The 19,016-nt window shown below is 36.7% G+C and overlaps 1 protein-coding gene across 10 annotated transcripts in view; it reads left to right on the top strand.

The window, feature by feature from the left end:
* The window catches only part of BMAL2 (basic helix-loop-helix ARNT like 2), an 85,507-nt gene extending 67,958 nt beyond the window's left edge, over positions 1 to 17,549 (top strand). For all 10 annotated transcript variants that reach the window (XM_035255998.3, XM_054238240.2, XM_078339060.1 and 7 more), the window contains 8 exons: positions 2,726 to 2,966; positions 3,446 to 3,552; positions 3,714 to 3,864; positions 4,796 to 4,854; positions 5,621 to 5,729; positions 10,161 to 10,239; positions 12,058 to 12,166; positions 14,030 to 17,549. In XM_035255998.3, the coding sequence (XP_035111889.1) occupies positions 2,726 to 2,966; positions 3,446 to 3,552; positions 3,714 to 3,864; positions 4,796 to 4,854; positions 5,621 to 5,729; positions 10,161 to 10,239; positions 12,058 to 12,166; positions 14,030 to 14,166 (992 nt within the window). In that variant the 3' untranslated portion in view covers positions 14,167 to 17,549. The remainder of the gene's footprint in view (positions 1 to 2,725; positions 2,967 to 3,445; positions 3,553 to 3,713; positions 3,865 to 4,795; positions 4,855 to 5,620; positions 5,730 to 10,160; positions 10,240 to 12,057; positions 12,167 to 14,029) is intronic.
* Positions 17,550 to 19,016: the final 1,467 nt, after the last annotated feature.

The following is a 19,016-nucleotide window of genomic DNA, read 5'->3' as shown; positions in this document are numbered from 1 at the left end:
CTTCCCAGTTCCTGCCAGTGTTTCCTGGGACCACCTCTCAAATACACTTACTATATTTGAATTCTTGTTTTGGATCTGCTTCCTCAAGGATTCAAATGAAGACAGCAAGATAACCAAACTGAGAGACCCAGCCTTTAACGTGTTGAGGAAAAATTTCATAAAGGAATTTGGAAGGATGTCCTGTAAATTAAGGCAGCGTTAGGGTAATACAGGCTTTCTCTCCCTCACTTCACCCCCACACACTTGAGAAATCATGGAGTAGATGACACTTGAACCTAGCCTGTGGAACCGGTGTAAGTCAATAGTTTGGCAAGGATCAGACCTCATGACTCCAATATTGAGAAAGATCTAAATAATGTTTTGGATGAGAGTTTTAATCCATTTCCTATTTGCCCTGAGAATATTACTCTGCCAGCACTTTTTCTTTTCTAAACAGGAAATGGATTGAATGGAATTTAAAAAAAATACAAACTTTAGATCACTGATCAAAATGAATTGCAGTTGATAGAATTACATAACTCCAACTAGAAATTTCTAACCGAATAAATGTTCACAGTGAGAATTGAGGGAAAGTTTGATTTGGAAATACAGATAGTAACCTGTTGTAAGAGAAATAAATGTAACAGGCTAGGTTCTGTGTGATGAGATGACAAATAAAAAATAGACTTTCTTAAGTCTGCATTTTCAGTGGAGTGGAATATTTTTAGTATCATCTGTAAGTTTGCAGAAATGCCAAACCTGATGTATAAGCCCTTTTATTTTTAACTGCCCTCTAGTTTTGTTAATATGAATGAAAACTTTTATTCATACTTAGTCAATTTTAACGCATTTGTGTTATCTGGGTTGTTAGCGGGAGGTGAAAGGGGAGGTTGTTAGGAGGAGGTAGAGCTGAGGATGACCCCCAGATTTCTCTGAACGGCCTGGGTCGATTGTGGCACTAGTAAACAGGGTCGGGAATAATAGGTGATAAAGACTGGTTTGAGGTTGGAAGAGAGAAGGAGTTTTGTAATTTAGGGTGTCTGTGGCCCGGGAAGGGAGTGGTGTTTGCTAGGTGTTGGAGACAAGGTTTTATGGATGTCTTACAACCTGCCCTCTGTTCCTGCTTTATTCTCCAGCCTTCCCCACTGCAGCCCGTGCTTCAGCCCCATCTGACCACTCTCAGTTTTCATTGCTTATTCCCTCTGGCTGGAATACCTTTGTACCCCTCCCTTTCTGTCACCCAGGCAACTCCTATTTGAACATCTTTGGTGACAGAGCACTCACTATCAGTAAATTGTGTGGCATTAGTGGTTTAGAAAGTAGAGTCTCGAGCCAGCCTGAGTTTTAACCCCAGCTCCACCCTGAACCTGCTGTGACTTTGCCATTAACTCAGTTTCCTAAGACAATGGAGATACCAGAACATCCCATAGAACTATTAAGATTAAATGAGTTATAAGTTTAAAACACTTAAAATAGACTGTGACGCAGAAAGTGTTCTCTAAATCTTTTCTATTATTGTTAGCTACTATCTTATATGACAGTTCATGTCATTTTCTATTTAGAAAAAAATTTAAAGAATTTTTTTTTTTTTGAGTTGGAGTTTCCCTCCTGTTGTCCAGGCTGGAGTGCAAATGGCATGATCTCTGCTCACTCCATCTCCTTGGATTCTCCTGCCTCAGCCTTCCAAGTAGCTGAGATTACTGGCACCTGTCACCATGCCCAGCTAATTTTTGTATTTCAGTAGAGATGGGGTTTCACCATGTTGGTCAGGCTGGTCTCGAACTCCTGACCTCAGGTGATCCACCTACCTTGGCCTCCCAAAGTGCTGGGATTACATGCATGAGCCACTGTGCCCAGCCTTAAAGGATTTATTGTAGTGGCAGTTTTACCAAATAGTGCCAATTTAAAACATTGATTGTTCTAATCTTTTCTAAATCTTATCATAAACAGCTGTTTCAAATAATTTTTATCAGACTTTTCCCCTACTTTTTAACCTTTAAATCACTTTTGTGGCATGCTATAATCTGTATCCTACTCATCTTTTATGCTAGTGTTGGATTCATTTTTTGCTTAAGCATGATATTGGAGTATATAGATTATTTCCAATTTTTTTTCTGGTGGACATGCTTGACAGTCTTCTTAGTTAATTGCTTGGGATTTTCCTAAAAAGTGAAGTTTATTTTATTTTTGTACCTTCCATTATAAATTTCTCCAAGTGTTAAGATGTTTCTATAATCTGCAATAACCTTATATAATTATTGACCTTGATAAGCACTAACATAAGAAATTTAAGAATGTATGCATAATGACTTAAATGCCTTTTTATACTTTTGAATCTAAGTTACAATATATTACAATATGTCAAAAAACTTAAGCTGAAAACAGTATTACAACGGGGCATGAGGTTTAATGTTTTCTGACAGAAGTAAATTACTGTAATTTTAAAAATTGACTCAGAAATGTGTTAAGTCATAAACCTAGTTAATCCTAAAATAATGCAACCTGTTTGCTTTTTCATGTAGTACATACAATTTAGTTCCTGAGAAAAATAACCTATTAATAATAAAGTCATGAAATAAACAAAATCGATGGTATCTTTTCAATGGAATACCATTCCCCTTTCATATTTTAGCATATTTAAAGAGCATTTTATAGCACAATTGTAACTATTATAGATGTCAATATAAGACATTTAATGATTTGTTTATAATGATCCAAATGTCCTTTTTAAAAATCTTTGAATTAGAGCATAGGAAATTCTATACTGTCCACTGCACTGGTTACTTGAGAAGCTGGCCTCCAAATATTGTTGGAATGGAAGAAGAAAGGAACAGTAAGAAAGACAACAGTAATTTTACCTGCCTTGTAGCCATTGGAAGATTACAGCCATATATTGTTCCACAGAATAGTGGAGAGATTAATGTGAAACCAACTGAATTTATAACCCGGTTTGCAATGAATGGAAAATTTGTCTATGTAGATCAAAGGTAAACATTTACATGTTATAATGATTAGATTTCAAAGGGATATTTGAAGCTATTAAAGATATGTCTTAGTAGCACTGCTAGGGGTGTGTATGTGTGTGTGTGTGTGTGTGTTTTCAGAACAAAAAAGAAACTTTAAATGAAATAAGGATATGGACATGTTAGCAAATTTGTTTAAGCTAACATGTAAACTTGGAAGAGTGTCTCCTAGCCAGTTGGTGCAGAAACTGGGCATGGTCTGTGGCCCCAATTTTACTGGCAAAAGCTAGTAAGAGCGCAGCCTGGATCGGGTGGAGGCCTCATCCCTGGGTGTCTGTTCTGTGTTGCAACTCTAGTCTGGGTCTAGGACAGCCAAGGGGAGCCCAGTGATGTGCATGGGTCCCCATGCACTTCCTTACTCTCTTGGCCACATGTGGGCCTACAGTATTCTGAGAGGAAGTACACTCACCACTTCTGAAGTTTCTTTTCCATTTTAAAACCAGGGCAACAGCAATTTTAGGATATCTGCCTCAGGAACTTTTGGGAACTTCTTGTTATGAATATTTTCATCAAGATGACCATAGTAATTTGACTGACAAGCACAAAGCAGGTAGGTACGCATCAAGCGGAATACATTTTGGGGAATTTAAAATGACAGCTTTCACTCTTAATTTCCCATTCCTGTGAAATTTGTAATTTTAATGAATCCTCACAACGTTGATTTTTTTAGGGGTAGACTGTTAATGCTGATAATTATCTTTTCTCGTTAAGTTCTACAGAGTAAGGAGAAAATACTTACAGATTCCTACAAATTCAGAGCAAAAGATGGCTCTTTTGTAACTTTAAAAAGCCAATGGTTTAGTTTCACAAATCCTTGGACGAAAGAACTGGAATATATCGTATCTGTCAACACTTTAGTTTTGTAAGTAATTTTTTATGTTAAGACCTTTATATTAATTTCAAATGAGTATCTTCCCTTTTCTCCTCTCATCTTGCTGAATCATTAAAACTGTATGATCCTCTGGCCTTTTATTATAACCTGATATTTATCTTTCAAGTAATTCATTTACTATTCATTGACGTTAGTTCTCAGAATTAAGCTGAAAGTTTTCTTTTTTTGTAATACATTCCTCCTTGATATAATACGTGAGGGTAAAGGCATTCATTCAAGCATTTTCTTCCTACCCTCCATGGACATTAAGTAAACAATGCAGATATGGACTTCTACTGTGCACTCTTGTAAGAAATTATTTTGTCCTCCTCATCATTTTTACCTGCACATCTTGTAAGCCTGGGGTGCCACACGTGTCTGTGTAGGCAGGCCCAGGACGGGGGAGACCAGAAATCCAGCCCAGGTGTTGCTTAGCAAGCCCCGTTCTGTAGCTGTGTTAGCCTGAAGGGAGAGCCAAGGTTTCCCGATTTTATAGTAGGCTAGGATGGCCCTGTTCTAAGTCTTACTTTTTTTCCGTAAATTTCTCTTTGAAATTGCTATAAGGTTTCCTTGAACCAGTTGTTTTCTTATCTACAATACTGAGTGAAAAATAATTTTAAAAAAAACACAAAAAGTTTAATACCTCCAGTATTTCCTATCACCCATCCCAATAATCTTTGCCTATTTTTTATTAGTATGTGAACTGAGAGTTTGTTACTGTGAGAACATGTATTTTATAGGGGGATGGGGCATTTGGCAAATGCCATGATACTTAGCACATTAAGATCTTAATACTAACAATATGTGTATATAAAACATAAATGAGCCACAAATTGACAAATAAAAAAGAGCTTAGAGTAGCTGCCATAACAGTTTACTTCACCTTAGAAAATTAAATCATCTATGGTGTTTTTAATTCTAGGGGGCATAGTGAGCCTGGAGAAGCAGGATTTTTTCCTTGTAGCTCTCAATCATCAGAAGGTAAGTTTAGTTTCAGATGATGAAAGACTTATTACTGAGATATATTATTAAGACTATTATATTTTTCTGTCCTGGAGAGGGGAAAATTTGAAGGTGAAATTAAAAGGCGTTCTACAGATTGGGTTATAGGAATCCCAGCTTTGGTTTAGAAGAGACTAAATTCAACAGGAAACAGATATCCCATTTAAGCTCCCAGAGGTACCACCGTATCCCCCTCGAAATTTCCACAGTACTTTGCTTACGTTTCTGTTATAATCTTGCACTGTACTGCAATTAGTTGTTCATTCAACTTGCTTTCCAGTAGACCGAGTTTTTTTAAGAGCAGGAATGATGTTTTATCCATTATTCAGCCCTACCAGCTAACATTGTTCCTTGTCAATTGTGACACTCTTGGACAGATTAATGAGAAGTATTAGGGGGAGCTTTTGCTTATCTGTGTTAGTTTTTCACCACAGGAATATATTAAAGTATTATTTGTAAAAATAAAAATATTCGGAAGCATTGAAGTAGTATTGCTCTGGCTTTAGTGTGGAGATTAAAGTTGAAAGAGACTTGACTCCTGGGTTACAAGGCATGATTGTGCCCTCAGTGACTTCCCACACGTTTGATTCAAAGAGCATTATGAATTACATATGTAATATAAGGATGAATGTTTTCTAACATTTTTGGATGCAGCTAGTCTGTTTCTTTTAAGGAGAGAAGTGTGAAATTATTTGAATTGAAAGAAAAAGTCCTCAACTGAATGTTTTCTCTTGCCGTTACTTAGAATCCTCTAGACAATCTTGTATGAGTGTGCCTGCAATGTCTGCTGGAACAGTACTTGGTGCTGGTAGTATTGGAACAGATATTGCAAATGAGATTCTGGATTTACAGAGGTAATGTTTTATTGCTGCAAATATTTTCAAAAGTTAAAATACCGTATTTATAAAACAGTAGTCTTCCTATATACAAATGATAGCCATTTTAATGTAATGGAAAATATAAAAATCAGTAGTCTTCCTATATACAAATGATAGTTTAATGTAATGGAAAATATTATCATCTTCACAGTAGCAACAAAAAAAGATAGAAATTTTACAAGAAATAATCATACTAACTTGAAAAAAAAAAACCTTTAGACTGGGCACAATAGCTCATACCTGTAATCCCAGCACTTTGGAAGGCCAATGTTGACGGATCATAAGGTCAGGAGATCAAGACCATCCTGGCCAACATGGAATGGTGAAACCCTGTCTCTACTAAAAATACAAAAATAAGCTGGGTACGGTGGCATGTGTCTGTAATCCCAGCTATTCAGGAGGCTGAGGCAGGACAATCGCTTGAACCAGAGAGTTGGAGGTTGCAGTGAGCCAAGATCACGCCACTGCACTCCAGCCTGGTGACAGACCAACACTTCATCTAAAAAAAAAAGAAAAAACCTTTAAGATTCACAAAGGTACATAAAAGCCAACTCAAATAACTTCAGATATAAGCTGTTTTTCAACAGGAAGACAGAATTGTAAGAATGTAGAAGAAATCATAGCGGCTTCAGAAAACAAGGGGACTCAGTTGAGAGAGAAATTGAGTTGGTGAGCAGTCAGGGTTCTTAACTAATGTAAAGTCAGGTAGTAGAGGGACTTAAATAACAGATTTCTGCCCAGGGAACTAATATGAAGGAAGCCAAGATGCAGAAGATTAATAGTAAAGAAATGAGGGGAGAGGTAGTTTCCATCAGGCTAAGTGAACAGGTAGTGATTTTAAAACATGAACAGGGGTGACATCAGATGCCAGTAAGATGGCAGAATAGGACTTCCAGAGTGAAGAGAGCCCACAGGACTTATGAGACACTGCCAGGAAAACCAATGTACACATTGTGGGTGTTCCAGAGAAAGTTAGAGGCAAGGAGCTTATTTAAAAAAAAAAAAAAAAGGAAAATCCCGAAATTCAGAAAAGGGAAGGTTCATTGAACCCAGGGGTTCCAGTTTCATGAAGCCCAGAGAACCCCAAATAGATTAAATATAAAGAGATTTTTACCAAGACACATTATAATCAACTTCTCAAAAGTCAAAGAAGGAAAGGACTTTGAAAGCATCAGAAAGAAACCTCAGCAGAAACCTTGCAGGCCAGGAGAGAATAGGATGATATATTCGAAGTGCTGCAAGTAAAGAGCAAACGAACAAACAAAACACCCTGCCAAACAAGAATGCTACATGTGGCAAGGCTGTCCTTCAGAAATGAGAGGTAGATGAGGACTTTTCCAGACAGACAAAAGCCGTGGAAGTTAATCATCATGAGATGTTCCTACAGGAATGCTAAAGGGAATTCTTCACATTAAACTGAAAGGGTGCTAACAAGCAAATGAAAGTTAAAACTTTCTGTAAAGATAAGAATACATTCAAATTCAGAATACTCTAATACTGTAATGGTAGTACATAAATCACTTTGAATTCTAATAAAAACATTAAAAGACAAAAGTATTTAATTACAGCTACAATAATTTGTTAATGAATATATGACACATAAAAGATATAAATTGTGACATCAGTAACATAAAATGTGGAGAGAAAATGTGGAGTTTTTATGTGCAGCTGAAGTTAAATTATCAGCTTAAAATGTCCTGTTATAATGATAAGGTATGTTATGTAGACCTCCTAATAACTACAAATAAGTTCTTTTTCACAAAAGAAAAAGAAAAAGGAATCAAAGCATACCACTACAAAAAAATCATCAAATCACAAAGGAAGACAGTGAGAGGAAGAATAGAACAAAGGAGCTACAAAACAGACAGAGAACAGTGAACAATATGGCCTAGTAGGTACTTTACTATCAGTAATTACATATAAATGGATTAAATTATTCAATCAAAGACAGACTGGCTGAATGGATTTAAAAAACAAGATCCAATTGTATACTGCCAACCAGTGACTCAATTTAGTTTTTTTTTTTTTTTTTTTTTGAGACAGAGTTTCGCTTTTGTTACCCAGGCTGGAGTGCAATGGCGCGATCTTGGCTCACTGCAACCTCCACCTCCTGGGTTCAGGCAATTCTCCTGCCTCAGCCTCCTGAGTAGCTGGGATTACAGGCATGTGCCACCGTGCCCAGCTAATTTTTTGTATTTTTTTTTTAGTAGAGATGGGGTTTCACCATGTTGACCAGGATGGTCTCGATCTCTTGACCTCATGATCCCTCAATTTAGTTTTAAGGATACACATAGGTGAAGGGATGGAAAGTGAAGGGATGGAAAAAGATATTCCATGCAAATGATAACGAAGACAGAGTAGGGGTGACCATACTTACGTTAGACAAAATGGATATTGAGTCAAAAACTAAGCTGGGCATGGTGGTGCACACTGATAGCACCAGCCACTTGGATAGCTGACAGGAGAATCACTTGAGCCCAGGAGTTCAAGGCTGTAGTGCACTATTATCATATCTACGAGTGGCCACTGCACTCCAGCATGGGCAACATAGCAAGCCCCCGTCTTAAAACACATACACACACACAGACACACAAACACACACACCCTGCAAAACTGTCACGATTCAAAGAAGCTCATTATGTAATGATAAAGGGGTCAATTCAAGAGGATATAAAAACCGAAAATGTGTGTGCACTCAACATTGGAACACCTAAATGTATAAAGCAAATATTAACCAAATTGAAGGGACAAGTATACAGCAATACAATATTAGTAGGGGACCTCAAAACCTCAGTTTCAACAATGGATAGAGCATTCAAATGACATCAATATGGAAACGGTGGACTTGAACAACACTAAAGACATGAACACTTCATCCAATGGCAGCAGAATACACGTTCTTTTCAAGTGCACCTGGAACATTCTCCAGGATAGGTCATATATTAGGCCACAAAACAAGTCTTAAACAATTTAAGAACATGTAAATCATACCAAGTATCTTTTCTGGCCACAGTGTTATGAAACTAGAAGTCAATAACAAGAGGAAAACTGGAAAAGTCACAAATATGTGGAATTTAAACCACACATACCTGAATAACCAGTGAGTCAAAGAAAAAAATCAAAGGGGAAATTTAAAAACTTGAGACAAATAAAAATGGAAACACAACATATCAAAACATATGGAATGCAGTAAAAAGCAGTTCTAAGAGGGACGTTTATAGCAGTAAATACCTATGTTAAGAAAAAAAACCCTACTTTTATACCTCCAGAACTAGAAACAGAACAAACTAAATCCAAAGTCAACCGATGGAAGGAAATTATCAGAGCAGAAACAGATTAAATCAAGATTATAAAAATAATAGAAATGACTGATGAAACTGAGATGGGTTTTTGAAAAGATAAAGTTGATAAACCATTAGCTAGACTAAGAAAAAAAGAAGTCTCAGATTATGAAGTGACCCACAGGACATTATGCTAAGTGAAATAAGCCACACACAGAATGAAGTGTGCTGCATCATCTCTTATGTGCAGAATGTCAGGGGGAAAAAAAAGCTGACTAAATAAAAATAGAGTAGATAGGTGTTCACCAGAGGCAGGGAGGGCATGGGAATGGGGAGAAGTAAATCAAAAGGTACAAATTTGCCATTAGGTAGAATGAATAAGTCTACAGATGGAATGTGCAGCATGAGAACTAACTATAGTTAATAATGTTGTACACTGAAGATTTGCTAGGAGAGTAGGTTTTAGGTGCTGTCAACATATACATACACACAGATAACTGGGGGGGGGTGATGAATATGTAAATTTATTTAACTGCGGCAGTCATTTTACTAAGTATGTGTACATTAAACCATCGTATTGTACACCTCAATGTCAACTGCCTTCTTGGGAACACATAAAGACATAAGATAAGATTGCGTTAATACCATTTTGTTCTTTATGTATGTGTTTCATTGATTTTTACCTGAGAATGATCTATTATAGTAAAAATATGGCACATTTTCCACTTTAAAAAGGTTCCAAAATGTTAGCAAATCTTCCCTTACTCTCAGTTCTGCCATTTAGTACCTTGAGGAGGAGCTGATTTTTGACACCAGCACCTGTTTGAAACTGTGCTGTGTTATTCTACTATTTTACCACATGCTGTTTTGACAGATGATACGATTTACTCAAGAGTGTTTACCTCAGAGCTCTATTTTTCTATTTACTATGAAGTGCTTTTCAGCATTCCACAGTCACAAGTAAGTCTGGCACCTAGTAAGTCAGTCTAAATGTAAAAACTGCTATAATACTCGGTTTCAATTTCCTCACTATATTTTTATCAGTAGATTGTTATGTATTTAGAGGATAAAATTTCCTTCTGAAATATCTACAAATAAAAAATGTTTTCTGTATCACTTTTTAAAGGTTACAGTCTTCTTCATCCCTTGATGATTCCAGTCCAACAGATTTAATGAAAGCTACTCATACCATAAACTGCAGGAATGTAAGTATACTTGTAAACGATAATATTCATGAAATAAACGAACAATAAAATTTGCTCCTTGTTAATTATTTCTTTTAAGAAAAGAAGACATTATGTCAAAAAAAGAAGAAAATGAACTCATTTTGGCCACTCAGTGATGTTTAAGTGACTTTGCTGAATAGTAGTTAAGAGTGAAGTTGTTGGAAGCACATTATCTGAGTCCAAGTTATGACACTAAGTGGGATGTAACCTTGGGCTTGTTACTTAAACTTTCTGTGCCTCAATTTTCTCATTTGTGAAGTAGAAATAATAATATCACTGATCTCCTAGAGGAATGTAAGAATTAAGTGCTTAAATACACAACAAAAACTCTTTGAACAGTGCCAAGCACATAGTAAGTGCTCAATAAGTGGTAGCTCTTATTATTGTTATTAAATAGGTTCCAATTCAGCAGATTAAATGTACACCTTGAGCTTTGAAAAAAAGGTTAAAAAATAGAAGCCACAAGATAAATACATATACTACTTAATTCAGTTGAACAGATACTAGCTATTTGAAATGCATTATTGTATATACAAAAATTACTAAGCCTAGTGCTATTTGGAAGACCGAAATACAATATAATTCTAATTTAGCACAGACAACAAAAAGCTCTAAAGCAGGTATGTAAATCAAGCAGTGTAAGACTACAGGAGAAAAGAGAAATTTTATCTGACCAGAACAAACAGAAACTTGAAAATACAAATATCAGAGCTAGGCATGGTGGCTTGTGCCTATAATCTCAGCTACTCAAGAGACTTGAGGCAGGATGATCACTTGAGGCCAGGAGTTCAAGACCAGCCGGGGTAACATAATGAGACCTCCTTTCTAAAAAAGACTTTTTGAAAAACTAGCCAGGCATGGTGGTACATGCCTATAATCCCAGCTACTCCAGAGGCTGAGGCAAGAGGATCACTTGAGCCCAGAAGTTTGAGGCTGGAGTGAGCTATGATCACACCACTGCACTAGCCTGAGCAGCAGACTGCAACTGTGCAAAAGCAAAATACATATATATGTATACATATATATGTCATGTCTTTTTACATAAATATCATGTCTTCTACTTTATTATTCTTTTATTCCTACAGTTAGCACATGTTTATTGGGTATCCATTTTGTGCAAGGTAGCATGCGAGAAACAGATTTAGATTGTAGTAAAAATGCCTAAGTAGTGTACGTTATATAGGCATTCTATAGATAAAAGTATGTCAATAAGACAGTATAGGCAAATGATTTCCTATTTTATGAGCTACATGGATTATTAGATTGTTTGGCCTGTAACTGTATAACAGTATGAGAACTTTTCAGTAACAGCATTTGGTTTAATATTTCCCACTCCAAAGAAGTATTTCCCATAGTAGTTTTATATAAGATATAGTTTTGCCATCATTTTATAAAAACAGAAATAACTTTGACCCCAAGCATTTGTGGTCATGAACTTCTTCTTCTTCATCCAAAACTTTTCCTTACATATGTACCTTCAGTTATTTCTCTTAACAATGCAGGCTTTGGAGTCAGGTAGACTTGAGTTAGAATCATGGCTTCAACACCTTTGGCAAGATATTATCCTCTTTAGGCTTCAGATTCATGATCTGTAATATAGCTGCCTCACGGTATCTGAGAAATGAGATGAGACAATGCAGGTGGAGAGCTTGGCACATGGTACTAGGAAAAGTAAGCTTCCATACTGATGGTGGTAGTTGTGGCACTGACAGCAGGCCCTTGTCTGATAACTGCAAAAAGGTATTTATCTTATTCTAGTAGGAACCTCACTGTTTATTACTCTGGCTGTCTTTTCAGATGTCAAATAAGGAGTTGTTTCCACCAAGTCGTTCTGAAATGGGAGAGCTAGAGGCTACCAGGCGAAACCAGAGTACTGTTGCTATCCACAGCCATGAGCCACTTCTCAGTGAGTTTTCTTTAGGAACTGCTGAACATTTTGTTTTTCAAAACCGCCTTCATAATCATGTTTTTGGGCATAGGAATTTTCTAGAGAAGCAGATAGTTTTAAAACTAAGATTTTTCTCAGTTGAGCACAGTGACTCACACCTGTAATCCCAGCACTTTGGGAGGCCAAGGCAGGAGGATTGCTTGAGGTCAAAAGTTCAAACCAGCCTGGCACACATAGCAACACATCTCTACAAAAAAAAATTGTTTTAATTAGCTAGGCATGGTGGCTCATGCCTATAAAACTAGCGACTCAGGAGGCTGAGGCAGGAGGATTGCTTGAGCCTAGGAGTCAAGGCTGTAGTGAGCTGTAATTGTGCCACAACACTCCAGCCTGCATGACAGAGTGAGACCCTGTCTCAAAAAGAATAAGTAAATGAATAAATATTTTTTCTTTCAAAATTCTAAATAACAATAATTATACTGGATCTTAAAATGGATGCCACTTAATGGTCCTGTCATTAAGAATTCAGTTATCAATGGAATCAGCTATGAGTATTGGTAAATATACAATTTAAATAAAACCAAGGTATTTCTATCTAGAAAAAAAAGGTTTATTCTCCAGAATGACGAAGAATTTATAAAGGATACAAGTCATAAAATGTTTAAGATGTAATCATTCATTTTAACAATGTTTATGCAAAGTCCAGATCAAGTAAATTGAGTGACATGGTATTTTAGTCTGTTTTATGTTTCTATAACAGAATACCACAGATGGGGTAATTTGTAATAACACAAATTATTTGGTTCACAGTTCTTGGTACTGGGAAGTCCAAGAGCATAGTGCAGGCATCTTGTGAGGACCTTCATGCTTCATCTTACCATGGTGGAAGGCAGAAGGGCAAGAGAGTGTGAGAGCAAGAAAGCAAGACATGGCCAAACTCACTTTTATAACAAACCCACTCTTGAGATAACTAACCCACTCCCATTATAATGACAGTTCATTTATGAGGATATCCAAGTTCCTTCAAGTCCTCATGACCTAATTACCTCGTATCAGGCCTCAATTCTCAACATTATTGCATTGGGGATTAAGTTTCCAGCACATGAATTTGAGTGGACAAATTCAAACCATTGTATATAGTTTCATATCTTCCATGACTGACATTGCTCTGCTAAAGCATACACTAAAGAGAAGCAAAGGACTTGAAGGAACTTGGATATCCACTTTAAACACACATAGAACAATATATTTGTTATCTGAGGTTCCATTGTACTTTGACACATATATAAAACCTTTGGTCCTTCTTTATCTGCATTTTAACCCTTAATTTCTAAAACCTCTTATCTCTAAATTAATTATCATCTCCATGGTTCCTACGTATTTCTTTTTTCAATAGAAATCTGATTTACCTCCCTTTTATAAGAAAATTTTAAATTTTTAGAAGATGCTTTTGTCCCTGGCTTCTCATTTTAGTATTAAACAAATAGGGTTTTTTTAACAAGCGGATTAAATTCTCTCTTTCCAAGGGTTACACACACACATACACTCAGTCCCCTAGCTTCCTTCCAAGTCTCTGAGAATCTCTACCCTTTAGCAGTGTAATTTCCTGTTAGAGAACTCAAAGATAGCTTACTTCTTTGTAGCAGATGAATTAGGTGCAATTTATCTGACAGAGATTGTTATAAAACTAGGTAACCCATTTAAAAATATATCAGCCTTCTGCAGCTTAAGATATACACTTTGCCTTCAAAAATACGTTGTATGGTATTCTAGCCTTGCTTTGCCATTTTTTATAACAATCATTCTTTAACCTCTAAATGTGTGAAATGTATGACTTTACTGATTACCTTTACTTACACAGGCCTCTATTTTAATTCATAGGTGATGGTGCACAGTTGGATTTTGATGCCCTATGTGACAATGATGACACAGCCATGGCTGCATTTATGAATTACTTAGAAGCAGAAGGGGGCCTTGGAGACCCTGGGGACTTCAGTGACATTCAGTGGACCCTCTAACATTTGATTTTTGATTCCAAAAATGAAAAACATTTTAAAGCATTTCATTTATGAAAAACTGTCTGAACTATTCCTCAGTACTGTATTGATATTATTTATATCTTTTATTAACTATCTACCAATTTTTATAGATTTGCAATCTTACTGTCACAGGGATGTGGGGAAAAATGTTTTCCTCCAAAGAGAACCAGAGTTTATTATAGACTCCTTTATTCAGTGAAATGGCTTATAATCCACTAGTTGCCATATTTTTGCTAAAACGTTTCTAACCAAGAATACTACTTACATATTGTTTTGGCTTTGTTTTATTTTTGATGCAATTTTTTTGAGTCAAGATAATGTAATATATTGATATGTTTCCTTTGTGTCTAAGATTCATTTATAATAGTCGGTTTGTATGATTTGGAACATTTTCCGTTCCTTGCGAATTTCCTTAATGGAGGATAGGGCTTACACACTTTAAGAAAACAGTGAGTACTTGAACATTTAAAGGGACAGTGCAATTTATAGTCCTAATCACATTAAATACTGTATTTGGTCTTTGGAGACTTAGGCAAGCACAGAACCGGGATATTTATGCTCACTTGAGTGCTCTAAGATGAATTAAAAGTGAGATGATTTTTTTACTTAAAACTTAGAGAAGGTCAAAAGAGTTTCAGCTTTACTTACAGAAAAGGAAGGATCTTGGGCCCTAGATCTTGGGGATTAACCTTTGCATATAAGATTTAATAGGCCGGACGTGGTGGCTCACACCTGTAATCCCAGCACTTTGGGAGTCTGAGGCAGGCAGATCACTTGAGGTCAGGAGTTCAAGACCAGCCTGGCCAATATGGTGAAACACTATCTCTGCTAAAAATATAAATTAAAAAAAAAATTACCCAGGCATGGTGGCACATACCTGTAATCCCAGCTACTTGGGAGGCTAAGGTGAGAGGATCACTTGAACCTGGCGACAGAGGTTGCAGTGAGCCTTACCACTGCACTCCAGTCTGGGCAACAGAGTGAGACTTTGTTTCAAAAAAATTTTTTTACTTTTAATATAACCACTGAAGATTTCTATTATAGATAGAATAGGTTTTTGACATTGAAAACATACTTAAGGATAGATTCGTCCTAAAGGAAAAAAATTGATCTGGGCAGGTTAAATGTCTTGTGTAAAGTTACACATTAAATTCCTAGAGTTTTACATGTTTAATGTATATAAACCAGTTTCTTTATACACATTTGGGAAAACATTGGTCTCACTGGTTAAATGATTAACTAACGGACCCGGGAACTAGTTGTAGCTTTCTTGGTAATAGGCAATTACAGTTATTGCCTGTAACCAAAGGTAATTAAACAAATGACAAGTACACTTTTTAAATTATGAGACAATGAGAAATAATTTTAAACCCAATTTTCTAATTATAATTTAAAATTTGTAGAGCATTTTTAACAGTAATTAATCCAGAGGTGGCTCAAATTGAGTATAAGAATTAATATTATTTAAAATACTGCATGTCTACCTTGGGGATCATACTTTATAATACTTTCTGCTTCGGTAGTACTTCATAGCTTACCAAGTGTGCTCCCATATATTATTTTTTGTGCCTCACAAATGAAAGTCAGATAGGATGGGAACTAATGGGACAGCCCTCAGACTTCAATGTGGGGTTCAAATCCAGTTTCCTGTTCTATATGGTGCTCCATCTTTCCAACAAATTTCCCTTAGAGCCCCTCACCAAAACAAAGTATTATTTTGACCCTGCATGCTATTTCTTTAGCTGTAGGTGATAGATTAGAACTTCTGTCAGACATGTTAATGACAAACATATCAATAGACAATAACCACAAGCAAATGTTTCCTTCAAGTGTAAAATGTTGAGGGGCTGTGTGGGCAAGGGTGTATTGGTATATGGTGTCCCAGCAATGATGGAGGGTCAGCACCATTCCTTGTCCGACACTTGAGGACCTGAGAGACATCAGGTTTAAAATAAGTCAAAGAAATCCTACAAGATGGGGAGAATTGGTGTGCAGCAGCCTAAGCATTATAGTTAAGTCTAAAGAAGTATGAAAGATCCCATGTGTTCTCCAAATTGGGCAGAGGGGCCTGTGTACCAATATCACTTTTTAGGGGACTGAACCATTGCAGGTTGGACTTGGCTTCCAAAGAGTCAGCCTAAACCAGGGGTAGCAGGATAGGCCATCATGGCTGGATGGCCTCAAAAGAAGGGGCAGACCCTGTGATGCCAGGATTTGAAGTGCAGAGTTTCTGGAGGCAGACCAGTGCTGCCTCACACAGTGGCAGTTTTTTCTCTTTGCAAGAGAAGGCTGTTCTATTCCATAGATCAGGTGGGCAGATAGCCAGTTGAATCCTCTGTGCATGGTTTGATCCTTTACTGATTCACTCTAATATTTTTCTGTAGATCCTTTCATCCTGGACTCAGAATCTAATCCATGCATTGTATGATACCATAGCTCTCCCACGTTCAGAGTTTCCTTCAAAATGTTTTAGTTTTCTTCAGCTAAATTTGATTTTTGCTGTTGGAAGTGACATACTTTTATGGTATACACTATGTTACTTTTTTCTCCTACAAATCAATTTTTTGAATTTTGGTGAGAAAGAATGTATCAACAAATTGCATGAAAGTATCATAAAAACAGCACTCTAGACTTTTTTTTAACTCTAAGAATTACCACTACATTCATGTAGTGGAGTGGAAGAGTGCCTAGAATCAGAAAACCCTGTCGAGGCTGAATTTAGTTGTGTGACTTCAAGCCATTTAAACTCTCTGTGCCTCAGCTTCCTCATTTTTAGAAGAAGGTTTGATCTCTGTGTTTACTTGTAGCTCTGATTCTGGGATTCTGATCCACAGGACTCAGGCATTAGTGTGGAACCCAGAACTGTGCTGTCCAGTGTGGTAGCCACTAGCCACAAGTGGCTACTGAGCACTTGCAGTGCAGCTACTACAAAGTGAGGTGTGCTGTCAATGTAAGATACATACCAGATTTTGAAGACTAGTATTACCAAAAGAATATAAAATATCACATTAATAATTTTATATTAATTACATGTTCAAATGATATTTTGGATATACTGAGTTAAATAAAACATTAAAATTCTACTTGTATCTTTTCACTTTTTTAATGTGGCTAGAAGAAAACTTAAAATTACACATGTGGCTCAGATTATATTTCTATTGGACAGTGCTGCTCTAGAACATTATATTAAGTAGTAATTGAAGTAGACCAAAGTTTATACCATAAGGATATTTTTCTTTAAATACCGTGTTTAAAGAACAATTATTTATTGATCCTTGAATCTGTAAGATCAAATAACTATGAGTCTCTATCCATGTTACCAAATTTAAACTTTTAAAAATAATAAACTTTAAAATATCAGATATTTTATTGCAGGATGATACTTGGAATCAAATGACATGAGTTATATGGTCATCATTAAATTTGGAAATCTATTGTGAAACAAAGACAAACAGGAAAGTACAGAATAGAGATTTTTAGTAAATAAATGGAATTAAAAGGGAAGTGTTTATTTACAGTGTCACAACAGGAAAGGATGTCTTTGTCATCATAGTCTTTGAGGGATCTCTGTAAAACGTGGGGCACAGGTACAAGAAATAGCCAATATTTAGTTACCAGACCATGTTTAGTAGTGTCCAGTTTCAGGTCATGCTGCAAAGAGGTATCTGCCCATCAGGTAGGTCATTGCTGGGCTCTGGAATGGGAGACTCGTACTTGCCCAGCACAATGTTGTGGACAGAGAGGCTGACATCTAGGATTAGCTAGAAGCCATAAAGAGAAACTGCTAAGTGGCCACTAGGTGCCACTTTTCCATTTTTAGAATGTTTTGTTTTCATTAGCAGATCATTTTTTTCCAAGCTCCATGGCACCTACAAGAGGCATTTGTGATTTTTGTGCCTACAGTAAGTCAGCCTGTCTGATGTGAGTTGTTTTATGAGAAATGCTTTCCAAGGAAGGTCTAGGAAGATCCTGACATGTAAGAACTTTGGTGTAGGGAGCTTTCTAGGTGCGGTGCCAATAAAAACTGACCTGGAAAGAAAACCTGTCCAGCACGGGATATGCTTTCTGAACTCACTTGAGAATGTATGGTGTACGTCACTTCTCATGTATTCTTGAGTTTAGATTTATCTTTTATACTTTTAGCTCTTTTCCATTTCACTTGCACTTTCCTGTATATTGGTATTTTTAAAATTCTGTGGTAAATAAGAGTGAAATTATATTTTATAATTACTCATTTGTAGTTTTTTCTAATTTAATGAATCTCCTTCAAAAAGTGTGCCCTTCCCTACTTTTTCATCTATGTGGAAACATAGATTAAGGAAACTATACAGGGCCCTCAAACCACTGGGCAGAGAGGTTCATTGAACTCTGTTACTATTTATGTTTCTTGGCGTGTTCACCAGGGTATACTAACTGCTGTAACAACTGCAAAGTCTCAGTGGTTTAACCAGTAAAGGTTTCCTTCTGCTCACATCAGACTCCAACGTCATTTGCCTTATCTGTCCCTCTGCCTCTCCCTCCCTCCCTCCCTCCCTTCCTGCCTCTTCCTCTTTCCATCTCTCAGCTTTGCTTTCCTCTGAGCTGGTTTTATCTTCTGGTGGACCCTCTCCCCATCATGGCACTCAGAAGTTCCAAGCATATATTGTTCTTATACCCGACAATTTCAGTGGAAAGAGAGCCTCTTTTTCCTAGTAATTCACACAAAATATGCATTGATTGGGCCTCGGGATCAACTTGGTCTACCTGGACTTTCCGTTGTGTGATTGCAGTACCTACACCAATTCTAGGGAGTCACCCATCATGGATTACAAGGTTCTGTTGTTCCTTCT

This window comes from Callithrix jacchus, chromosome 9 (assembly GCF_049354715.1).
Source record: "Callithrix jacchus isolate 240 chromosome 9, calJac240_pri, whole genome shotgun sequence".
In the NCBI taxonomy this organism is placed as follows: domain Eukaryota; kingdom Metazoa; phylum Chordata; class Mammalia; order Primates; family Cebidae; genus Callithrix; species Callithrix jacchus.
The sequence above is the reverse complement of the archived record's forward strand: the minus strand, read 5'-3'. Positions and strand labels throughout refer to the sequence as shown.